Source organism: Trachurus japonicus, chromosome 6 (assembly GCF_045865225.1).
Source record: "Trachurus japonicus isolate A0001 chromosome 6, Traja_1.0".
Taxonomy (NCBI): domain Eukaryota; kingdom Metazoa; phylum Chordata; class Actinopteri; order Carangiformes; family Carangidae; genus Trachurus; species Trachurus japonicus.
Window position 1 is genome coordinate 38,401,898 of NC_140912.1, and position 18,834 is coordinate 38,420,731.

The 18,834-nt window shown below is 43.0% G+C and overlaps 1 protein-coding gene across 1 annotated transcript in view; it reads left to right on the plus strand.

The window, feature by feature from the left end:
• rpgrip1l (RPGRIP1 like) overlaps nt 1-14,896 on the plus strand; it is a 31,212-nt gene extending 16,316 nt beyond the window's left edge. The window contains exons 14-25 of the mRNA XM_085780525.1: nt 102-563; nt 1,484-1,661; nt 2,348-2,670; nt 3,398-3,636; nt 5,943-6,029; nt 8,597-8,650; nt 8,798-8,915; nt 9,501-9,592; nt 10,640-10,826; nt 12,541-12,625; nt 12,749-12,885; nt 14,624-14,896. Coding sequence (XP_085636651.1) covers nt 102-563; nt 1,484-1,661; nt 2,348-2,670; nt 3,398-3,636; nt 5,943-6,029; nt 8,597-8,650; nt 8,798-8,915; nt 9,501-9,592; nt 10,640-10,826; nt 12,541-12,625; nt 12,749-12,885; nt 14,624-14,781 — 2,120 coding nt within the window. The 3' untranslated portion in view covers nt 14,782-14,896. The remainder of the gene's footprint in view (nt 1-101; nt 564-1,483; nt 1,662-2,347; nt 2,671-3,397; nt 3,637-5,942; nt 6,030-8,596; nt 8,651-8,797; nt 8,916-9,500; nt 9,593-10,639; nt 10,827-12,540; nt 12,626-12,748; nt 12,886-14,623) is intronic.
• The last annotated feature ends 3,938 nt before the right edge of the window (nt 14,897-18,834 follow it).

The window sequence follows — 18,834 nt, forward strand, 5'->3', positions numbered from 1 at the left end:
AGATTAACACAAATATTCACCTTACTTCTGCTTTAAATAAAGGTTATAATAATAATTGTAATAACAACACGCCACCTAACCCCTGACGTGTGTGTCCTCAGCCCAGCTCAGGGACGTGGCCTACGGCACCAAGACCTACGGCCTCAGGACAGACGTCGGGGAGGACGAGGAGGACGGTGAGGACGACGGTGACGAGGATGCGGTGTTGCCGCGGCGAGGAGAGACGGTGGTGGAGCTGCAGCTGGTCGGCGCCGCTCTGACGCCGTCCGTCCTGGAGACGCTGGGGGACGGAGCGCCGTCCACCTTCTGCACCTACTGCTTCTACGGCTTCGAGCTGCACGCCACGCCGCTGGCCACGGGGGCCGAGCCGCGCTACGGCTTCACCTCCAGGTACCTGGTCGCCGTGGACGACGGCTTCCTGGACTACGTCAGCGGCTCCTCCGTCACCGTGGAGATGCACCAGGCGCTGGGGCTGGACTGGAGGACGCTGGGGACGGGACGGCTCAGGCTGCAGCCGCTGCTAGAGCATCATGGGAAAATACACGGGAGCATCACGCTGCTCGGTGAGTCGCCATGACAACAGGACTCAGTGGTCTTTGGTCTTGTGTAGGGGTGTGTAACCTTGTACACGTGTAAACATTTACACAGAATAAAACAGTAAACGTTTAGTAGAAAATCCCTAAACAAAACACACAATTTTTTTTTTCATATTTTTATACATAGGCTACATTTTGGGGGGGCTGAGTGAAAAATAGTCCCTCACACTGTCTTAATTTAGAGAAAACTAGGATTTAATAGAAATGATGCTGTGACGCGCTTCCCTCCTTCAGACAAAATGTGTGTGAGTGCGTTTTTTTTCCCCTAACGACGAATCCGCCGTCGGGTCTCCTCCGCTCCGGTGTAACACGGGCACGGTGGCTGCAGTGTCAGTGCTTCCACCGGCTGCACATATCAGACTAAACAAAGATAAGGCTGTAGCAACCTATAGCGGTCCTGAAGCGTGTACACGTGTACACGGAAAGAATTGCACAGTGTACACTAGGGCTGTTCGATTAATCGATTTAAAATCGTAATCGCGATTTTTTGAAATCGTAAAAGTCGATTTTTTACTCTAACTAGGGTAATTACGGTAAGCCCCCGTTCATGAATCTGGGCTGTGCTGAATTACCGTAATGACTGCTGCCTCCTTCCTCCCATCACGCTCTCCCACTGCTCTCCTCTCCCCACACACTGGAAACAAGCATGTCGCCATTTTGCTAAGTGACCAGTGAGGATTTCGTTGCCAAAAAGACCAACGGCCCTTTTCCACTCTCACGGTCCATTAGGTCCATTTAAAAAGACACAAACAGCACACAAAATAGTTTGTCATTTAACAAAAAAATCGTAATCGGAAATCGATTTCTTCCTAGTGTCCAGCCCTAGTGTACACACGTGTACATATTTTAGTACACGTTCACATCCCTGGTCTTGTGTGTGTCTGCAGGACCCGGACCAGGAGAAGGTCTGGGTGTGGTGGGCTCGGTGGAGTTCTGGTTGAGGCTGAAGGTCCCGGTGACGGAGAGCGTCCAGCGGTACAGAGAGAAGCTGAAGGCCGTGGACCACGTCAGCTCACAGGTAGACCACCTGCTGCTACCTGAGTCCTGTCTCTACCTGTCTCACCTGTCTCACCTGACGCCAGGAATACACTGGGAACGGAGCGGAGTTTTTTAACTGCTTCACCAGGCACGGACGCGACGCGACACGACTTCACTGTGTTTGTTGTTGCAGCTTCAGCTTCACCTTGTCAAGCTGCAGTCAATGAGTGACTTTATGCATCTCAACACATTTTCACATCCCTCCTGTTAAAATGGATTGACAGAACCTTTTTCACAGGTAATCTGCTGACTATGTAGGGTTTGGAAGTGCAGGCTATATTAGATGGTATCAATTAACTGTTTAACTACACGATCATGGATCCACAATGTAAAAAAACAAACCCCATAATGTTGCTCTGCTACTGGCTTCGCTTCTGGTACATGAGACATTTATTTTAATCACTTTTAAACCTAATATATTGGTTTTATACACAGTTCTCTGTAGTTTTCTACCTGTTGGAGGGACGAGGAAATAAAATAGACCCGGTGCGAAAAAGAAAGAGAAACGCCGCGCGTTCCCAGTGTATTTCAGCCGTGACTCTACCTGTCTGTCTCTACCTGTCTCACCTGTCTCTACCTGTCTCACCTGTCTCTACCTGTCTCACCTGTCTCACCTGTCTCACCTGTGTCTTTACCTCTCTGTCTCACCTGTCTCTACCTGTCTCACCTGTCTCTACCTGTCTCACCTGTCTCACCTGTCAGCCTGAGCTCAGCAGCAGCTGGAACCAGCTCCTCATCACGGTCCACAGCTGTCGAGACCTGCGGTCCAGAACCTCGCTGCAGCCCAGTCCCTACGTGGTCTACAGGTTCCTGGACTTCTCTGACTCCGCCTCCGCCACCGTCCAGGACCGGTGTGACCCGGTCTTCGACGAGCTGCGCTGCTACTCGGTGCCGATGGACGGAGGTCTGGACCGGTACCTGAGGGCCGAGCTGCTGCAGGTCTACGTGTTCGACAGCAGAGAGGAGCAGATGGACCTGTACCTGGGGAAGGCCCGAGTCCCTCTGCTGCCGCTGGTCCAGAACCAGACCCTCACAGGTCAGACTCAGCTTTTATTAGTATGTGATTAATTACTAACAAAAAATGGATAAAGCACAGTAACGAAGTAGAAACGCTCACTCTGTTTTTGTTTTGTTTTGTTAGGTGAGGCGTATTGCTCACTTGTTTTTTGTTTTCTTTGTTTTTAGTTTTTATAATGTTTCTGTTTTTGTATTTTTTTACTGTATAATTGATATTGCTGGACCCCAGGAAGAATAGTAGCTTTCCGAATAATAAGCAATAAACAATAAACAAACCTGGGTAACACTTTACCTGAATAGGTCTTCATCAGATTGACATAACAGCTGTCATAAACATCAATGAATACTTCTGACAGCTGTGGTTAAGTGTCATTCACTAAGTTATGTCACTTTTGATGCAAAGTTGACATTGTTTGAGATGTTTTTGTTCTGACAACTTGACATAAAGACAATTTAAACTGTCATAGCAGACCTAATGGACAAACTTTAAAAATGATGTCAAGTTGTCAGAACAAAAACATCTCTAACAATGTTATATTGTTTGAGGTTATATGTAGTATTCATTGATGTTTATGACAGCTGTTATGTCAATCTTATCAATACCTATTCAAGTAAAGTGTTACCCAGACGTGGCTGCATGACTCTGATTGGTTCAGAGCTACAGCCAATAATCAGGACTCAGCTCTGTCTCCATGGAGACGGCAGGACCTGTCTCACCTGTCTGTCTGTCTGGTCTGGTTCCTCAGGTGAGTTTGAGCTGATGGACCCGTCTGGAGTCCCGGCCGGACACGTCCAGCTGACTCTGAGGTGGGAGGTTCCCTACAACTACACCCCCTCACCCCCCTCACCCCCCTCACCCCCCTCCCCCGAGGAACCAGAGGAGCTGCATGAGGAGGAGGAGGAGCAGCAGCTGAAGAACAGAGACCTCCCCCCTCTCACCCCCTCCCTCCCCCCTCTGGCCCTCCCCCCGGTGTCTGAGGCCGAGGTGAGTACAGATACACAACTGAAGCTACACTTTAGTTTAGTTTAGTTTAGTTTAGTTTAGTTTTATTTTATTTTACAAGGGACAATGTACATTAATAAAACATTGTAAAAAACAAATGTAAATGCACCCGAGTTAGATAAAAAAGCTAGTTTTCATCACCAGTCCCTCTGCCTGATGGTAAAAGACAACCTTAAAAAAAAATGCAACAATGAGGTAAAATACCAAAGACACATTAAAGCAGTACTAAAGAACTTTCAGTTTTGGTTGAGTTTGGCGGCGCCTGTGGACCAAAGCGGTAGTGTTTTGCCTGAAGGAAGACTCCATTTCCCATGAACACTAGCGTGAAGCCCTGTAAATATCCTGCATTAAAATGAACAGAAGACATCAAAACTAAGTTTCTGTTTCCAGTGGATCATTTCAAAGTGAAAACACAAACATAATCCATTGCTAAAGTGCCGTTTTGCCTGTTCCCTCCTTGTTGTGACTCGCAAAAGTGAAAGTAAAGTGAGAGCCGGGTTCCTACCATGCTCCTCAAAGCTGCTTAGTGCCAGAGAAAGAGATACAGACCATAATGATACAGACCCCCTCAGGCCACGACAGAGGTGTCATTCAACTTGTTGTAAGTCGATGTATCATCACAAAAGTTATGAAAATATTTTATGAAGGTTGAAAAGTTACTTAGTGCTGGTTTAATAAATATACATTTGTAAGACAATAACACATGTTTGTGATGGCACAAGGTCGTTAGTGCTCTAATATAATCAGTTCTTAGTGCTGCCGTCACAGGGCTTCAGCAATACATAGTATTAAGGAGCAGGATTCATTAAACTAATCACTATAACTATCTGGTTACTACATATAGGAAGATACATGACAGAATACTCAATGCCTATACTACATATGCAGTAACTATCTGGTCACTACACATAGGCACTGTGTTGATGTTGTCTGTGGATATTCTCATTCATCCAGGTTGTCGTTCTTCTCTGGGCAGATTGAGTCGTAGGCAACTGGACTATTTGTCTGGGAAGACGTTTCTCCTCTGATCCAAGGGGCTCCTAGCCTATAAATCTCTCTGCCCCCCAGCAGCAGCAGATCTCTTTGCTCCGTAGGTGGGTCTAGAAACGAGCCATAGGAACTTTTTGAGTCTGGAACACCGTTTGTGTTGACCAATCACAGCGCTCTATCTGTTTAGAGAGTCGTTGGGCGGCTTAACGCCATGACGACATACATTTTAATTGGCTGGTCAGGCTAACGTCGTCCTGCTCTTTGCTCTGATTGGTCGTAGCGCTACCCTATTGGTGCAGAGGCAGTTTGACAGACAGCCTTCATCCCGCCCCCTGGATTAAGCTGAGGTCTACCGCTCGTTGACACACTAGACATTAGTGATGTGCAGATCGATACTGAAATATCGATACTTCCGATACCAGGTCTGTATATGCTCTAGAATCGATACTCAAATGAAAATATCGATACTTTTGATACTTCAGTCATTTTTGGTTATGCATGTCATTAACATGGAAAGTAACTAAACTATTAATATCTTGTTTAAATGACACACGGTTGGTAGGCTAGGAACTACTTCTTCTTCCACCTAAGTGCGTAACGCGTAAGCTGCTCACAAAGTCAGTCTGTGTAGAGTCGATGGCGGAGCGGAAAGGAGTCAGGTGTGGAGCTATTTCAGTGCCACAAATAGTGAAGATGAAGTCTGTAATATCTGTGGGAAAATTATGAATAATATTATAAATGCATGAATTTAAAAAAATATGTTTGTTTATCATTTTCTTATTTAATTAATGGTTTTATTATTTTACTTATGTTATTTTTTTAGTGTTTGAAACACTATTTTCGGCTCTATTCTAAACAAGGCCACTACATAGTTCATAGTTTAAAATAAATACGTTACTCTGAAGTCTTGCATCCTTAGGAAGCTATGACTTGAAATACAGCACTTTTTTAATTTTATTAGATTTACCAGGCACATTAGGTGCATTTGCACAAAGTATCGGTATCGGATCTGTATCGCCGATACCAGCCTGAATTTTACTCAGTATCGGATCGGAAAGGAAATTTGTGGTATCAAACATCACTACTAGACATGTTCATGATGTAGTCTGGATGGTCAGGCTAAGGGGCTTCATCAGTTCGTACGCTACAAGTCTCACTAGTCCGAGTGAGACGTCTTCCCAGACAAATACAAGTCCAGTTGCCTACGATTCAACTTGTCCAGAAAAAAAAATGTTGTTGTTGTTGATGTTGATGTTGTTGTTGTTCATGTTGTTGTTGTTGTTGTTGTTGTTGTTAAGGCGTCGCTGTCCCAGCTCAGACTGAAGTCTCAGCTGAAGGACGGAGCAGCTGCTAAGAGAGTCACCTTCATCGACTCAGGAGAGCAGGTGAGACCAGAGGACAGAGGACACGTCTGTGAGACGGACGACAGAAAACTGACAACTGACGGTTAACTAACTACCAACTGACGGCTAACTAACAGCTAACTACCAACTAACATCTAACTACCAACTAACAGCTAACTGACAGCTAACTAACAACTAACTGACAGCTAACGGTTAACTAGTCCAACCAACTGACAGCTAACTACCAACTAACAACTAACTACCAACTAACAACTAACTACCAACTGACAGCTAACTACCAACTAACAACTAACTACCAACTAACAACTAACTACCAACTAACAGCTAACTGACAGCTAACTAACAGCTAACTACCAACTGACAGCTAACTAACATCTAACTACCAACTGACAGCTAACTAACAGCTAACTACCAACTGACAGCTAACTAACATCTAACTACCAACTGACAGCTAACTAACAGCTAACTACCAACTGACAGCTAACTAACAGCTAACTACCAACTGACAGCTAACTAACATCTAACTACCAACTGACAGCTAACTAACAACTGACAGCTAACTACCAACTGACAGCTAACTAACAACTAACGGTTAACTAGCTACCAACTGACAGCTAACGGTTAACTAACTACCAACTGACAGCTAACTAACAACTAACGGTTAACTAACTACCAACTGACAGCTAACTAACAGCTAACTACCAACTGACAGCTAACTAACAACTAACGGTTAACTAACTACCAACTGACAGCTAACGGTTAACTAACTACCAACTGACAGCTAACTGACAGCTAACGGTTAACTAACTACCAACTGACAGCTAACGGTTAACTAACTACCAACTGACAGCTAACTGACAGCTAACGGTTAACTAACTACCAACTGACAGCTAACTAACGACCAACTGACAGCTAACTAACAGTTAACTACCAACTGACAGCTAACTATCAGCTAACTACCAACTAACGGTTAACTAGTCCAACCAACTAACAGCTAACTGACAACTGACAGCTAACTACCAGCTAACTACCAACTAACGGTTAACTACCAACTAACAGCTAACTACCAACTGACAGCTAACTACCAGCTAACTACCAACTGACAGCTAACTAACAGCTAACTACCAACTGACAGCTAACTAACAGCTAACTACCAACTGACAGCTAACTAACATCTAACTACCAACTGACAGCTAACTAACAACTGACAGCTAACTACCAACTGACAGCTAACTAACAACTAACGGTTAACTAGCTACCAACTGACAGCTAACGGTTAACTAACTACCAACTGACAGCTAACTAACAACTAACGGTTAACTAACTACCAACTGACAGCTAACTAACAGCTAACTACCAACTGACAGCTAACTAACAACTAACGGTTAACTAACTACCAACTGACAGCTAACGGTTAACTAACTACCAACTGACAGCTAACTGACAGCTAACGGTTAACTAACTACCAACTGACAGCTAACGGTTAACTAACTACCAACTGACAGCTAACTGACAGCTAACGGTTAACTAACTACCAACTGACAGCTAACTAACGACCAACTGACAGCTAACTAACAGTTAACTACCAACTGACAGCTAACTATCAGCTAACTACCAACTAACGGTTAACTAGTCCAACCAACTAACAGCTAACTGACAACTGACAGCTAACTACCAGCTAACTACCAACTAACGGTTAACTACCAACTAACAGCTAACTACCAACTGACAGCTAACTACCAGCTAACTACCAACTAACAGCTAACTATCAGCTAACTACCAACTAACAGCGAACTACCAACTAACAGCTAACTACCAGCTAACTACCAACTAACGGTTAACTACCAACTAACAGCTAACTGACAACTGACAGCTAACAACCAGCTAACTACCAACTAACGGTTAACTACCAACTAACAGCTAACTACCAGCTAACTACCAACTAACAGCTAATTAACAACTAACTAACAACTAACCACCAGCTCACTAACAACTAACGGTTAACTACCAACCAACTAACAGCTCACTAACAACCAACTGACGGCTAACTAACTACCAACTGACAGCTAACTAACAGCTAACTAACAACTAACTAACAACTAACTATCAGCTAACTACCAACCAACTGACAGCCAACTACCAACCAACTGACAGCTAACTAACTACCAACTGACAGCTAACTAACAACTAACACTTAACTAACTACCAACTGACAACTAACTAACAGCTAACTAACAACTAACAGCTAACTACCAACTAACAGCTAACTGACAGCTAACTGACAGCTAATTGACAACTAACTAACAGCTAACTAACAACTAACAGCTAACTACCAACTAACAGCTAACTGACAGCTAACTGACAGCTAATTGACAACTAACCACCAGCTAGCTAACAACTAACTAACTACCAGCTAGCAACAGCTAACTAACAGCTAACTGACAGCTAATAGCTAATTGACAACTAACACTTAACTACCAACCAACTACCAACTGACAGCTAACTAACAGCTAATTAACTGCTAACTACCAACTAACTACTAACTAATTAAGCGCTACCTAACCAGTCTGAACCGGTTCTCTCCTCAGGACACCAGGAGGTCAGCTGACAGGAGAGAGATGACATCATCACCTGGTGGACAGGTAGACTCCGCCCACTTCCTGTTCTCACTTCCTGTTCTCACATGTCGCTGATGCACACGGTGGAGGACTTCCTGTGTGTGTTACAGTGTGTAACAGTGTGTGTAACAGAGTGTGTGTGTGTGTGTGTGTGTTGTGGTCCCGGTGCAGCCTCAGCTGGTCCGTAGCTCCGCCCCCCAGGAGGAAGAGGAGGAGTCTCATGTCTCTGAGGGACAGCTGCTTCCTGTCAGCTCAGACGACTCTGAGCTCTCTGAGGAGCTGATCCCAGGTCAGCACACAACCACACAACCACACAACCACACAACCACACAGCCACACAGCACTCACACACCGAGTCGGTAACCAAGGAAACGTCCCTTCCGGTCAGAGCCGTGGGGGAAAACAAACCGATTCCCCCGTAGACATACGTGTGAAAACGCAGCATTTTAAACCTTTGTCTAACGCTTGTCTGCTGTCATGTCTTAGTTTGAATCACTTGTATCTGCTGACAAAGAGCTAGAGATTAAAAAACTCATCATGATCCGGGTCCATTGTTGTCCGTACATTTTAAAATATTGGCTCTTTCACAGTCGTTTTTAATCTCTAGCTCTTTGTCAGCAGATACAAGTGATTCAAACTAAGACATGACAGCAGACAAGCGTTAGACAAAGGTTTAAAATGCTGCGTTTTCACACGTACTGTATGTCTACGGGGGAATCGCTTTGTTTTCCCCCACGGCTCTGACCGGAAGGGACGTTTCCTTGGTTACCGACTCGGTGTATTAGTGGTTATTCATTATTGAGACTCTTCGATACAACACGTTGATGTGTGTGTGTGTGTGTCTCTGTGTGTGTGTGTGTGTGTGTGCGTCCAGACGAGGCCTCAGCAGCCAATCAGGATGAGAGCGAGTCGAGCCACTCAGACAGCGACGACTGCATCGTTCAGGGTTCGGCTGCAGGGAGGAAGGTGAGTGAAGCTCCGCCCCCCTGACCACACACCTGCTGACATCACACCTCAACAACAACAACAACAAACGTCCAGTTCATCGTCCTTTCAGGAAATCAGTTAATCATTAAAGGGACAACCAGGAGTTTCTATCTGGTTATAAAAAGTCTGATATTAATGTGGATGAATCTCCGTTACCACTTGTTAATGGTCCATTTTAGATAAATCTATGGTTTTGTCTCTATGGTTATTTTGTTATTATTAGTGGTGGTGGAAATGCTGGGCGAGCCGACCAGCGTTTCTTTACTTTCGGTTTCGTGGCGAGTCATGAGAATAACGCCGCCGTATGAATCTCCGTTTATGGTGGGAACTACGACGGTATGTGATCGTCTTCCAACCTCTGACTTTAATTCTTGATGAATGAAAACATGAGTCTGTCTTGACCCGGTCAAAGAATTTCACGGTGCGGAGGCTCATAAATGTAGTGTGGAAACACTTCACTTTAACAAAACTCCTCATTGTCCCTTTAATCAATCAATCAGGCTTTATTTGTATAGCTCTTTTCATGCCCATGGCAGCTCAAAGTGCTCCACATCTTAAAAACAAGCAATAAAGGGAACACATGTTAGGGAGACATTCGCAAACACATACACATTCACACAATAATTTTAGAACATTGGATTTTATCGGGGAAACGCTATCTAATACTCACTCATTTGCAGTGGGGAAAACACTAGATAAAATGAAGTAAAATAGATAGAATGAGAAGATAAGAGAGATACTAGATCAAATGAGGTAAAATAGATAAAAAGTAAAATAGGCAGGTGTAGTGGGATAAAATAGAGAAAAGAATGGATGAATTAAAATAGAATAAAAAGATAATAATAGCAAACAAAATAAGATAAATTAAATTAAATGCATGTTTCAGAATAATAGAAATAGAAATAGTACGAGTCAGTTAAAAGCAAGGCTAAAAAGGTAGGTCTTCAGTTTGCTTCAACGTACTGATCCTCATACGAGGCTCAAAACAACACAGCTGATCGTGTGTGTGTGTGTGTGTGTGTGTAGGCGTGTGAGCGTGTGCGGGTGGAGGTGGTGTCCCTGACCCTGAGGGAGGGGTCGGCGGTGGCGTGTGACGACAGCGTGCAGCGTCTGTTTGTGGAGTACAGCTTCCTGGACACGCCCACCGAGGAGACGCCGCTGTCGCTGCCCAAGCCGCCGCCGGGCTGCTGCAGCAGCTACAACTACAGCAACGGTGAGATGTTAATGTGGTTAAAGGAAATGTGTGTCCGTACGCGTTTTTTGATTGATTGATTGAAGTGTTTATTTCGAATATGAAAATAAAAAAAATAAAAAAAGAGAATAAGACAAAACACAAACAAAGAGTTAATAAAATAAACTAGGAAAAGATAGCATTTCCTGAAGGAAATGTGTGCGAATGCTGAAAGCAGCTGAAGAAGGAAGCAAAAAGACAGAGAAAGAAGGTAGAAAGAAAAAAAGAAAGAAAGAAAGAAAGAGAGACAGAAAGAAAGAAAGAAAGAAAGAAAGAAAGAAAGAAAGGAGTAAAAAGACACAGAAAGGGTGTAGAAAGAAAGAAAGAAAGAAAGAAGTAAAAAGACAGAGAAAGGGGTTAGAAATAAAGAAAGAAAGAAAGGAGTAAAAAGACAGAGAGAGAGGGACGAATTTGGAGAAATTTGAAGAAATTTGATATTTGGTCAAAAAAAACTTTTCCGACACCCACAGGGCTTAGAAATCTTCAAAAATCGCCTCGGACATTTTCTCCAAAAACAATGGCCCGATTTCAACTGAAATTGCAGTGCAGAGTTTGAAACTGCAGTGCAAACTCTAAACTCTAAACTCTAAACTAAATGACGGACGGCTGTTTTTCAGGTAGTGATTTAAAACGACGGGCTGGCGCTACCGCTTCTCATTTCAGAGAGAGAGAGAGAGAGGAGGGGGCGGGCGCGAGTGTGCGGGGCTCATGCAGACTGCTCTCTCTCTCGCTGACGCACGATGAAGGTGCGTTCAGGTACCGAAATGTGGTACCGATTGACTTTATGTGAATCGATACTCGGTACTTTGGTGGGAATTCGGTCGGTACCAAAAAAGTACAGAATTTCGGTTCCCATCCCTAGCCTTCTGAAAACTATGTCCATCTATATGCACTCAATACTTGGTAGGGGTTGAACTACCGTAAAACACCAAATAAGGGCCCGGGCGTTTATTTGCTTAAATCGCTCAAATCAACAGGCGTTTATTAGGGACCTGCGTTTATTAGGGACCTGCGTTTGTTAATAGTGTTCAACCTGGACCTCCTTCTGGGGAAAGAGGCTTCACTCTGTGGCGGCAGGCGGCGGTGGAATGATACGTGCGTTTCTCGAGGCATTACTGTAAATACGGCCGGGGCGGACTCGTTCTCGGTCTCTCTGACCTCCGTGGTCCTGGCCCGCACAGGTACCAGGAGACTGAGACCCCCCATCATGTCGGTCCTCCGCCCTCTCTGATCCGCCGCAAGTTGCAAAAACCCCGCGGACGCCCGGTCTCTCCACTCCTCTCCCACACTTCAGCACCGGTTGGCTCGCACCACCGTCCTTTTTTTTTTTTTATTATTATTTAAAACGAGCAGCGAGCCGAGCCGAGCCGACACGGTGCAGCCCAGGACAGGTGCTGAAGTGCGGATGAGAGGAGTGGACAGACCGGGCAGGAGCAACCAGCTGACGTCTCGTCGGTCCTCGGCCGACTTTAATGTCTAGAGACACCCGCTATATTTGCATAGAATATTTTTTGGCAACCAGAAAAACAATGTTTGACCCGGCGTTTATTTGGGATGGGCGTTTAATATAAAAAATATTTTGCTACACCCGGCGGTTAACTGGGACTCGGCCATTATTTGAAGTTTTACGGTAAACACTTCCAGACAATTCCTCTCTTCTTTGGTCCTGACCCGTTTGCATCCCTGTCCTCCTCAGTGTTTCCTGTGGACGCTCAGGACAACGCGGAGAGGAGGAGCCTGCTGAGGGACGTGCTGCAGGGACGACGCCCCCACATGGACAGGTGAGGCACTGCAGCACACACACACACACACACACACACACACTCACAGGTGTACCGGTGCTGAGTGTGTGTGTGTGTGTGTGTGTGTGTGTGTGTGTGTGTGTGTGTGTGTGTGCGCTGCAGGATCCGGTTCACGGTGGTGAGCGAGCCCCCGGAGGAGGAGCAGCAGGACCAGGACTGTGAGGACGTGGGCGTGGCCTACGTCAGCCTCGGTGACATCATCAGAGACCAGAGAGACCTGATGGAGGCCAGCCTGACGGGTCAGCACACACACACACACACACACACACACACACACACACACACACACACACACACACACACACCCGACAGCACCTTAAATCAATCAATCACATTTTATTCATACAGCACCTTTCAAAGCTAATAGATGCCGTTCAAAGTGCTTTACATTTTGATTGATCAATATATATTATATAGGAGGTAAAACAAGACAAAGCATGGAGACTAATGCACCAAGATTAAAAACAACAATAAAATAAAATATAGCAATAGAAAATAGATAAATAAAATAACAGCTTTTAACAACAATAACATTTTATAAAATAGAATAGAATAAAATGCAGGATAGAAATAGGAGAAAGATAACAATAAGAAAGAGTATAAATCTGTAAAATAAAATACAATCACCATGAGACTAAAGCATAAAAGACAGATTAAAAAGATGGGTTTTTAGCCCATGTTTAAAGGGACAGTCCAACATTTAGTCAGCTCCTCCTCTCACCATAACCCCTCTATAGTTGTAGCAGTAGGTTCATCTCCTTTAATTATGGGTGCATGTTGTTTTGAGATCAGCGGGGCAGAGCCGTGAGCTGCTCTCGAATCTGTACCTTCACCTTTCCCTCAAAACTCATCAAATACACAATCCAATAAAGAAGTTGTGACCTACACATTCACCACGCTATGAGATAATAATGTACATATATTTGAAGCAAATACTCTGAACTACTTTCTCTTCTGAAATCCCTCCGCCCAGCAGCAGCCGTGTCTGGGATGTAGTTCCGGCTGTATTTCCCTCTAAAACAACTCTGTGTGGTAACGTTGTGTTATTATCTCATAGTTGTGGAGTTGTTGGATTGTGTATTTGATGAGTTTGATGAGGGACAGGAGACCTGGACTGTTCACTGAGCAGCTCACGTCTCTGCCCCGCCCATCTCAAAACAACATGATGAACCTACTGCTATGACTATAGGGGTTACGGTGAGAGGAGGGTCTGACTAAATGTTGAACTGTCCCTTTAACAAGAAAGAAAAAGACAGAGCGAGAGGGGTAGAAAGAAAGGAGTAAAAAGACAGAGAGAGAGGGGGACGAATTTGGAGAAATTTGAAAAAAATTGATTTTTGGTCAAAAAAAACTTTTCCGACACCCGCGGGGGTTAAAAATCTTCTAAAATCGCCTCTGGCCCGGTTTCAACCAAACTTCTGTGTTGGACTCCCCTCGGCCCCCCAGATGACATATCCCAATTTGGAGAAATTAGATCTCTTTTGTCGAAAAAACACTTTTTGGACAGACAGACAAAAGACAGACAGAGAAAAGTCATAGCAGAAATGTCCAGAGAAAGCTGCACGTTTTGATATATGAATTGTTGAAATAGCACTTATCAATTACACCATCAGTTTACATCATTTATCTCTCCTCCTCTCTGTTATACATTTCAAACTCTCCTTTTCTAAACTTACTTTTAAATTGATGAACACTTTTACTGAGTTTAATCTCTACATCTAAACTATTCCATAGAATAACCCCTCCCACAGAAACACACATACTGACTTTTAAGAGTCGATCTTACACTTTGCTGTTGCAATTTGAGTTTTCCTCGTAAATCATCATCTTTTACAACCGTGTGTGTGTGTGTGTGTGTGTGTGTGTGTGTGTGTGTGTGTGTGTGTGTGTGTGTGTGTGTGTGTGTGTGTGTGTGTGTGTGTGTGTGTGTGTGTGTGTGTGTGTGTGTGTGTGTGTGTGTGTGTGTGTGTGTGTCAGTGGTGGGGGTGGAGGACAGCAGTGAGGTGGTTGGGACTCTGACGGTGTCGGTCGAGGCTCTGGAGGCTCTGAGGTCCATCATGGACCAGGACCAGGACCAGGACCAGGACCAGGACCAGGACCAGGAGACCCCCGTCTTGTCTCTGCTTCCATCATGATGAAGAAGAAGAAGAGGAGCTCCTCGTTGCCATGGGAGATGATTGACAGCTGATTTATTTATTGCTTGATGTTATTGATGAGTCTGTTTCCTTATTGATCTCTAATAAACAAGTTGTTTTACACCAAGCTTCATCCTCCTCTTCTTCAGCTCTGACATCCGTCGTCTATAGCAACAGGCAAGGCAGTTTTATTAGTATCAGATTTGTCTCAAAGGGCTTTACATCCCATCATAACAACATCCTCCGTCCTTAGACCCTCACATCCACTGAGGAGAAACTCCTTCACTGCAACATCTTCAACATCTTACCAAGAATATTTGTCTTATTTCTAGTCTAAACTAATCTCATTCTACTTAAAATCAGACTCATCACATAAAAAGCAGCTTGTTTTTAGACACTTTTTACTTCTTTCAAGCAGATTTTCACTTGAAATAAGTAGAAAAATCTGATAGTGGAGCAAGTTTTTCTTTCTTATTACAAACACAAAAAAACTTTGCTCCACTATCAGATTTTTCTACTTATTTCAAGTGAAAATTAGTTTGAAACAAATGAAAATGATCTAAAAACAAGTTCATTTTTAGGCGATGAGTCTTATTTTAAGTGGAAAGAGGTCAGTTTTGACTAGAAATGAGACATTTTGACAAGAAATAAGACAAATATTCTTGGAAAGATTTTGAGTTTTTGCAGTGTTGGAAAACCCTTTTAACAGGGTAAACCAGGAGAAAGCTCAGGGTGAGCAACAGAGGAGGGATCATCACCCAGGACAGAGATGTTGTTACAGACAAGACAACAGTTTATAACACAGAATGTGGGAAACATGGAAATGTTTTTTTTTATTTTATTTTTGATTTATTCAGATCCCCGTTAGCTATTAGTCTACTTGCCAACAATGAGTACCCGGAAATGTTGAGTAGGCTACCCCAAAGTTTTATGTTAGAAATATATAGTATGGGTCCCCAGTATTCAGAAACTGCCGGATGCTAACTTATATATATATTGGGCAATTAGCATAACAGACATAATTAGCATAAATTAGCATAATTGTCTATATGGGCAATATTTCAACAAAATTGACTTGGCTGATCTGGGCAATATTGGAGTGGTTTTAGGGGTTATTGATGATGCTGAATCCATTTCTGACATTTTCAAAATTCAAAATGGCTGTCTAAACCGGAAGTGACCAGATTTTAACCGCCAGTGGGCCGGTTTTGATGGATTTCAAAATCTGGTCACTTCCGGTTTAGACAGCCATTTTGAATTTTGAAAATGTCAGAAATGGATTCAGCATCATCAATAACCCCTAAAACCACTCCAATATTGCCCAGATCAGCCAAGTCAATTTTGTTGAAATATTGCCCATATAGGCAATTATGCTAATTTATGCTAATTATGTCAGTTATGCTAATTGTCCAATATATATAAGTTAGCATCCGGCAGTTTCTGAATACTGGGGACCCATACTATCTATTTCTAACATAAAACTTTGGGGTACTCAACATTTCCGGGTTCACAATGGGGCCCTATGGGCTGGAATGGCGATGCCAACGCTCTTCTTCCTGGGGTCCATACAACATCTTTACAATGTATCAATGCAATTTATGTCTCATACACTATAATCCATGTTCAAATAAAACATAAAACACAAAAAATAAAGTTACATAAAATAAAAATAAATATATAAACAGATACACAACACAACAGTACACACTACAGACAATACCAGACAGCTCTCAGGTCAGTAGTCATAATGTCAATACATGTCTACATATATTATATTTAATGTCACACAATAATAGATAGATAGATAGATAGATAGATAGATAGATAGATAGATAGATAGATAGATAGATAGATAGATAGATAGATAGATAGATAGATAGATAGATATATTGATTGCCTTTATTGTCATTGAAAAAAGAATTCAACGAGATTCCCGTTGCTTCCCCGCTGTGATACCACACAACACACACAAGACAGAATAAATACAAAACATTTATAAAACCTATAAAAACATCATGAAATATCAATATAAAAGCATAATATGGAACATTAGTCCACAAAATAAAAAGATATTGCATATTTCCCACTGGGGATTGCACAACCCATTGTTGCCTATGTGTTCTTTAGGCTGCTGTTCAGTTCTTTCATATATTTAAACATTGAATAAGTTGTAGTAACTGTTGTATAATCATATTTAAAGTATGATATATCATTAGGTGCATCATAAGTAAATGAGTCAATGTATTTTCACAGCCATTTAAAACAGATTGTTAGGTGCAGTCCATCATAAAGCTGCTATGAACCCTAGAATATGCAGCAGGTAGCACTGCTTTTTATCTTTCAGCTCATATTATTGTTGGGCTTTTAACTTTAAAGGTACAGTATGTAAGAAATCTAAAGCAACTGGCCGTAAAATCCTCCTAATATGTCACAGAGACTCAGGACTGGTCCACTGAGCTGCCGCTACAGCTGGGAGAAAAAAACAGATCACTGTGTTTTAAATTTGACTGCAGCGACCATTTTTGGCCACATTCTTACATATTGCACCTTTACAGTTTTTCTCGATTGCTAAGACACATTTCTCTAAAGCTTCTCTCATTTTCTCTAAACTGTGAACACAAACCCCAATTTTCAAGCTACATTCACAAAACCTCAGACTCTTCTTGCAAAACCAAACTTTCACCTCAAAACAGTTCAATCTGTGCCCAAAACTGGGGCCTCATTTATCAAAGAGGGTGTAAAACTGCTACTAAATATTTGCGTACGGCGAAAAGACGAAAATGGCGTACACCCTAAATATTTACACCTTTTTCACATCAATCAAACTGTGCGTACGCACAACTCTCCGCAATACATGACACAGGACTCAAGAATGGTGCACACGTGAACACAGCTCTTACTCCGCCCCCGGAACGCCTATATACAACTATATATGGTCAGCACGTGCATATTTAATTAGCCATGTGCTCTGTGGAGCGGCAACAAGTGACAACAAAGTGACAACGGAGACAACGGGCGGAGGACGGGGGAAAGAAGCAGAACTTCTCCGCTTCTCCGAAAGCAGATACCCGGGCAATAAATCAGTCAGAAAAATGATCTTGCATTTTAATAAGCTACAATAAAAACAAAAACCTCCCAAATCTCAACAAAAGGGAGCAGAAAGAAGAAGAATCTTATGTAATCTGCCCCTTTATCCCAGAAAATCTTTTTTTTTTTTTTTTTACCTAGATGTTAAAACAATGTAGGAAGCAGGACGATAGTTACCATTACTTTGCACGCCTTTCCACTACACAGTTACAGCTCTGGACTCGGTTTAGGTCATTTTCCATTAGGCTACAGCTGAGTCCTTCACAGTTCCTCCTCAGGGCCGCGTTGTCTCGCTCTTTATTCTCTTCTCTCGTCAGCTCCAAACTCACGTGCACCTCGTTAACTCAGGTGACAGAATAATAACAGTCTAGTCTGCAGATCAGTGTGCCCTGCTGCCGGTGTGTTTTTAAACTTGGAGGGTTTGATCCTTGTCAGACGTCACACACAGCCTAATCAAAAAAGCAAAATCCACAATCCGCTCTGTTTATCAATGAACATAAAGCCTAGTGTTATTATAGAGCGGGTTGGATTGCCAGCAGCAACTGTCAACCACTACCACAATTACTTCAAAAAATCCTACTGTCTCTTCTAAATGTACTCCGCTCCTCTCTCCCTCTCACACTGCAGTTCTCTGACTCAGCAACGGTGTCGCCAATTCCTCCTGTTCCTCAAAACAGGTGTAAATCACGGTACGCCAGGGTCAAAATGGGTGTAAATGTCCGCACTTTTCCCCGTCAGGTTTTGGCTTGATAGATCCCAAATTTGGCGGAGAAAAGTGCGTACGCACAAAACGAGGGAAAAATGGTGTAAAAAAAGGTGTATCCACAATGATAAATGAGGCCCCTGAACTTTGTTGTCAAATCAACATTAAAAACACTACTGAGCAGCCACTAAACACTACATAGACAAATAGAAAACACAAAGCTCAGCACATGAAGCTGGAGAAATAAATGTTTACTGTTCACT